At 31.7% G+C, this 7,174-nt stretch overlaps 1 protein-coding gene across 4 annotated transcripts in view; it reads right to left on the bottom strand.

Annotated features, from left to right (window-relative positions):
- LOC108738118 (uncharacterized protein YMR317W) overlaps window positions 1-7,174 on the bottom strand; it is a 77,544-nt gene that overhangs the window by 5,856 nt on the left and 64,514 nt on the right. For all 4 annotated transcript variants that reach the window (XM_025974050.1, XM_025974043.1, XM_025974042.1 and 1 more), the window contains exons 3-8: window positions 3,030-3,203; window positions 2,784-2,950; window positions 2,304-2,455; window positions 1,886-2,225; window positions 1,582-1,769; window positions 1,352-1,496 (exon numbers count right to left, since the gene is read on the bottom strand). In XM_025974050.1, the coding sequence (XP_025829835.1) occupies window positions 1,352-1,496; window positions 1,582-1,769; window positions 1,886-2,225; window positions 2,304-2,455; window positions 2,784-2,950; window positions 3,030-3,203 (1,166 nt within the window). The remainder of the gene's footprint in view (window positions 1-1,351; window positions 1,497-1,581; window positions 1,770-1,885; window positions 2,226-2,303; window positions 2,456-2,783; window positions 2,951-3,029; window positions 3,204-7,174) is intronic.

Raw genomic sequence — 7,174 nt, 5'->3', positions numbered from 1 at the left:
ATACTTTTTTTTAATTATTATTATCATCATCATCTCAAGTTATAAGAAGCAGTGAAACGTGAAAAATATTATTAAAAATACAGAAATAGAAAAAAAAAAAATAGAACACCAATAAATACAAAAAAATGACACATTAGATTTATAAAAAGACATTATACTGTAATAATATATATCACATGTTTTATATAATAATATAGGTAAATATATATAAAAAATGTCTAGCATTAAAAATTTTTTTCTCGCTGAAAAATATAAGTGAAAAGATGAAACAGGTAGTAATAAAAAATGTAAAAGTAGAACAAAAAAATATTGTATACGTATCATAAAAAAGAAAAACAATTTCCAAAGCCACCGACGCAAGTTCCATTAGAGAACGGAGAGTAATAACAAATAAATAAAAAGTTCGAATTACTGAATGCAAAGAAAAGGAAAAAAAAGGAACCAATGAACAATATAAATAAATAAACGGAAAAGATAGAGATCAAATTCGATATAAATATATAGTTATATATTATATTTCATCCTAATGGAACTCTCTGTTTAGAAAAAGCACGGGACAAATTTCATACTACTTCATTTGCTATCAATCATCTAATTATTCGAATGACTTCATACTACGGCCTTGCATCAAAATTTCATCTGCTTTCAGTATTGTTAACCTCGTTCAAAAAAAAATCACGCCTCTGTCACACTTTAGCATGTATTTGTCCCTCTAAAGAAAATACATACAATATTTGTTCAGGTACTGTTTCCCCTATGCTCTTTTTTTCTCTGGTTTTTTTTTTTATTTTAGTATCAACAAGTCATAGGAGTAACCCTATGTGTATATACATATCACAAAATAGAAACAATAACTGAACAAAAACACTCGAAAGTACATTGGTAGGTCAGGTAGAGCAGTTATTGGATTTTTCTTCTAGTCCCTACCTGTTTTACTAATGTGCTTCTCATACAACCAGTTAGTTTCATGCACAGCATGCATTGAGATTAACTCAACTTTTGCGGTTGTTATTTTGACTAGGATGATGAACAATACTTAATCGCAACTACATTAAATCATGTTAATTTTCTCAATTTCCATTATTTATTTTTTATTAAAATCGACACAACCCATAGAAGTATTCGTTAACTTTTCTTTTTTTTCAAACCAATTAACGTAAGGGCCTGAAATATTCATGATTTCAGTATTTTGAAGGTGTTTTTATCTTTAAAATCGTCAGTACCCTTCTTGCATATTTTAGTCAGCTGGTTAAATGTTGAATCATAAAGTATTAAAATATTATAGTCAAAATAGCAACAGTTAGTTAACCTCTAGTTAAACGACTTTGCCCAACATATGTGAATAACTTACCACTTGTTACTGCCCCACTTGTGGGCGTATATACAAACTGGTGTGGTTCACTAGTTTTTCCACTAGATACAACGAATAACCGGACTGTTACCGGTTCTATAATGTCATGTCTTAAATATGGTGGTATTACACACACCAAATGGGTCTGCAAAAAGAAAATAAGGTGGATTTAGACACAAACATTTTTATCTGCTACTCAAAGAAAACGAATGAGACAAGTGAAATATTACCTGCTGCAAATATTCTTTGTCGGGGACAACAGACTGCTCCCATCGAACACCTTGTTCGTCAACTTGCTGGAAAAACACCCTTGTGTCTTTTAAGAAATTTTTGCCGAGTATGAAGAGTTCTAAACCACCTGAAGCGGGACATGATGTGAGAGATTTCTTGGAGATTTCAGGCACACCAGGGGGTTGCGCTAACGAGAAAATGAACATAACATAAACATATACAACTAATAAATATTTAATTCTCATTGACCTAAATGATAAGTTCATCAGTTACATCTTAAAGATCAAGATTTTATGTACTTACTGCATGCAATCGGTTGCGAACATATCTGTAAAACCTCTTGAACGCCATTATCGTGGGTTACGGTTGTTCTGAAGACCATACGACACCTGGTAGACTTCTTCTTGCTCCTGGTGGCTGTTTGTTCTGGAAACCTATGCTCTACGTCCACGTTTCTCTCTTTCAGTATACCAACACAGTCACACGTTGCAACCATTTCTTTCGAGGGGTCCAATTGCAGTTCGATCACTACCGTACCTTCGATCTTACGTTCTATACAGGGTGTGGAATTTTTACCGCTAACCCTGCACGCCTGATAGAACATGTGTGGAGTCGCTTTACCAACGTCAGTTCCAATGAAAACCTGAACAATGTTTTTTTTTTATAATAATGCATAAGAAATGGTCGATATATGTAGTTAAATAAAGGGGGCGGGAAATACCTGTAACGTTGCAGGTTTGTCGTAGCCATTTAACTGAACAATAGGGAATCCGTTTCCGGTTCTGTCTTTAACGGCACCCCTACTTCCTTCCGTTTGATAGCGAGCCCTATGTTGCTGTTCAGGCTGACTCACGATGGTAAGGGAAATGTCAGCTAATAAAATATTATTTTATTATTAACAACTCTTTTCGTAAAAGTAGTTAGAGGAAAAACATTAAAACACTAACACAAAATATTTCATTTCTTTTCACTACACAATAGTTGTACATATCTAGGGCTGGTAATTGGTTTGACAAAAAAACAGATAAAGAAATATGTGTATACTGTGTATCAGTAACCAATTAGAATATCCAACTGAGGGTGGCAGGTGTCGAACTGGGTTTAAATTTATTTAATCATTTTTAATTGTGTTTTAATTATATATATGTATTCCAGTTTCAGATGATTGCACTTGATTTTCTAGTATTTTACAAGTACTTACCGTATCTAGAAACGTTTGAGAATTGTGATGTTAGGGTGACGGTGGGTAACTGAGAACTTCTGTTGGCAGGGACAGTACATCGAAGGTTTGCTCTGGGCGTCGTGTTGTTTTGGTTATTGTTCATATTAAACGAAGAAACTGTCGTCGGGGGAGCTGACCTAATAATTCTATTAATAAAAGAAATAATAAATAACAAATGCCTTATTAATGTTACGTTAGGAAAAGGAAACTGTTTATGACACTCACGTGTTATTTTCTTTGCATGTCCTAACCGAATCGGGGAAACTATAGTTGTCATTGATTTCATCGTCTTCGACTTTGATGTTTAACTTTTGCCTTTTGGCTGCTGACCTCTCTTGAGACCAAGCTAATCTGTCGGGATAGGCTTGTATATTATTGTGGTCCACATGGTGATCGAAACTATAATAAAAATAAAACAAAATTTAATGTTATTTCTTCAGCGGTAATACCCAATCAAAAAAGAATGTTATAAAAGTTTTTAAAGATAGATATCGACCCATCGTAGATGGTTTTTATATGTACTTCAATTATTTTGTAAACATAAAGTCGATAATTTTTTTGGAATATTATTTATGGCAGCCACAGAAAGACAGGATCGGACTTTGCCTTTTTTTACGCATACTCATTAACATACTGGTGTCCTCTCTAAAAGTTCAATACCCCTTATATTACCAGATAATTTTGTAATATTTCTACCTTGCAGTGTTACGCAATATTCAGTTAAAGTAGATCCCACTTCCTGGAAGGAACTGCTACTATAATGATTTAAATTCCAAATAAAATTTAAATGTACATGTGTATGTATTTATTTTCTAGCGTTCAAGATTATAATTCCCTGACCCCTCGACCTTAGATTGTTTTTGTCGTAACTCTGAATCAAATTAAAATAATCTTTGAACATTGACATGAAATCCTTACTTTTTTCTATTTAATAACTGACACTGCTTATTATACATACTGTTAAATCACTTTTACTTATTTAATATAGCTGGCCTCATCATGATGGACCGAGATCCTTCACAATACATATATGCTTATTTTTATATTATATACAAGTGTGTCTTTTTATATATTCAATGATATTATTCTGGTTCAATTATTAAATTTTGTACAATACAACTTTCTATAAATAAATAATAAATATGTACGTGGCAGTATATTTCATTTACAATATTACAAAATACGAATATGTATTAAATTCTGGGATAAATATAGAACGTGTTTGCTTTCTTTAATATTTTGAATGACGATTTATTTTGAACCTTTGAATTTAGATCTCTGAAATAATNACGTTGAGGTTGGCTACGCCGGGATTCGTTTTCAGCAAGTAGATATCCACACAAGTGGACCTTGTTGGAGCATACGTAATCCTAAAAATGTAGCATCGTACTACAGATGGCGTTTATTGCGCCATTTGTAGTATCTTCTAAAACCCATACACCTACTCACTACTGTACTCTGTACGAATATAAGCGTTGCATCGTAATGAGTTCAAAGACCTATTTAAAGGGAATTAATTAAACGTTTGCAAATTGTTTTTGTGAAGAAAATGATTTTTCAAACTGATTATCAATTTTTTAATTTATTTCCTTCCTTGTCCATTACTTATAGCTCCATCAATGAAATTTCGGAGTTGTGTCTCGTACATTTATTTATTTACCATTTTTTGTGCAAAGCTAACTTTTTCCACACTGTAACTTCCAAAAATCATCTAATGAATGAAAAGGAAGTGAATGTATGTTGTCTCTAATATAACTTCCTATACACTAATTAAATACCCATAGCAGCATATATTTTCTTATTACTGAAGAAAAAACTGGCACAGCTTTCACTCTAAAGTTATAAAATACTTCGGACTTTTCTTACATTCCACATAAGTAAATAAAAATAGTCGAATAAAATAAATTTCAATTTTTTTTGTCGAACGAAATTTTATATTTTTCTATTTTAAAATTTGAATCTTTTTATCGAGAAAATTTCAATTATTTGGTATTTACCTACAGTACTTAATAAAATAAATAGCCAAGTCCATTACCTTTAAGATAAGTATGCTTTTAAGGGTAAGATAATAAAAAAAAATAAGAAAAAGGTAATGAAAAATTTAGCATAACAAAGGAGAAATTGACTTTCTTCCTTAGTTCGTATTTTTCTACATTTACCATCACAAACTTTTTAATTTACAATGGAAAACTTGTAGAGCTAAAGACATTTAAATTGCAAAAGACCTGTAGTNACAATAAAAAATGAAAATATGAGTTTTAAAAAACAAGACGATTGATTTAACGAATACACTGATGGGATGCACTTTCCTTGCTTGCTGCTACATATACCTTTTGTTCAATGTAGCAACCTGCAAAGAAATTTCTTAACTCTAATAAATGTAACGATTATTAAACGTAATTGCAACTGATAATATAATGGCACAAAATAATAATAATAAGTTAATATTATGTCGACACATTATGATTAATCCTATGCATTAATTTTTAATACCAAACCACACACCAATACCGACTTATTTTTTTTCTGAAAATGATTTATGGAAAATGAGATTTTTTTAAGCAGTTAAGAGAGAAATAGAAAAGGGAGTCCAAAGAAAAGGAGGGAATTTTACCACGTAAAAATTTACTATCTGGAAGTATACTGTAAATTTTACAAATGTAAATGTCCCTTCTTCTCCACTAAGATTATAAATAATACCAAGCAAAAGAGTAACTTTTTAAAGGAAAGTTGCACATAAACATTTAATAGTTATATATAACAAAGGAATTTGGATGCTTAAAGACTGTACAAAGACTATTAAATAAATTTGAAAAGGGTTCGATCCTGAATCAATACTGCATCACGGTCGACAAACCCAAACATTGAGCTCTTTTAAATAACGCCGTCAGTGAAAGCCTTAACTTAGAATGTCAACAAAAATTGTTTTTGAATTATTATTTGACAATAAATAAAAATCTGAACTTATAAAATGGTTCGTGCATCTTTCTCATGGGAATTTATAATTTTTTAATAATACCCGGAACAGATGTAGAGAGGGTTCCACATGGGATTTAAAAATAACCTGGATATTGGTAAAAAGGGACATAAAAAAGAAGCACACAACGTTTTCACTTTTCATTCCCACAAATCGATAATATTGCAGATCGATTGAACAGGGTAATAAAACTGCTACTCTGAAACCTGAAAGAAAAAAGAGAACATGCCCCGCGTCCAATGGCCTAGCTGGAATCATTAATTTTTTTTTATTAAGACATACTGTATCTTTAAATTGTTTTGTTCACTACTTGCGAACAAGTAGTTCTTTTTATACTACTATTATCATTATTATTATCATATATTACTATTAGTGCTTTGCCAACAAATCAAAAAGGAGGGAGGAGTAGCACTTGATATCTAACATGAAATAAGCTAATCATATATATATATATATATTATGGCAATGACAAAAAATACTGATCACTTTTCTATGTGTATTATTAAGAGATAGATAAAAATATGGTTATAGAAAATAACTTAGTGTCCTTAAAATTACGTGAGTGTAACGCTTGTGTTTACGATGATGTGTGTAAGTACGTGTAAAGAGCGTGTTGTGTAGGTGTGTCTATGTATGAATGTAACAGTATGTAATGCAGGTACTATGATAATGTATGTGTGTACAGTGTGTTCTTTCCAGAGGTCACGATTTAAATTTTGCTACTCACCAACAGTCAAACACTGTTCATTTCTCAATTGGATTACATTTTAATAAACGATTACGGATGGATAAAAGTCAAAAACAAAAAAGACCAAGTTCCCTTTCGTACGTACGAAAACGAAAAACGTTCGCAATCAAAAGAGACAGCATCGACACTCCGGATAAGAATGAAATGAATGAATGATCTCGAATGAATGTTGCGTTTGAGTTAATAAGTTAATGTACATGAATGATTTCAAATGAATGTTGGGTTGGATGTGTGTTGCACTTGTGATGGTTGCGTTTTGTGTTGTTTTTTGTGTTATATTGTCGTGTTGTTTTTTTTTTAAGTACCCGTGAAGCGAGAACCTGTATGACGCGGCATCGACGCAGGTTAGGCCCCGCAGGCTGACAGAAGTCGACGGCAGGCAGCACCTCTTTGTAAACAGAGCTTGTATGCTGTATGAGACAAAGGGGAAAGCAAACGAAATAGAGAAATGTTTACAAACTGGTTTTGTTCTCATACATAACATAATAATAATAAAAAATATATATCATGTATTAATATACAATATAATAAAATCTGTTCAAGAATTAGCGACTGACGCCACAAATTTGTAAAATTTTTTGATCGACACTAATAAAATAAAAACGGCAAGATTCCACATAATTTCCACGAAAAATTTTTTAGAAC

This window comes from Agrilus planipennis, unplaced genomic scaffold, assembly GCF_000699045.2.
Source record: "Agrilus planipennis isolate EAB-ADULT unplaced genomic scaffold, Apla_2.0 scaffold128, whole genome shotgun sequence".
In the NCBI taxonomy this organism is placed as follows: Eukaryota; Metazoa; Arthropoda; class Insecta; order Coleoptera; family Buprestidae; genus Agrilus; species Agrilus planipennis.
This window is presented reverse-complemented; position numbering and strand designations above follow the sequence as displayed.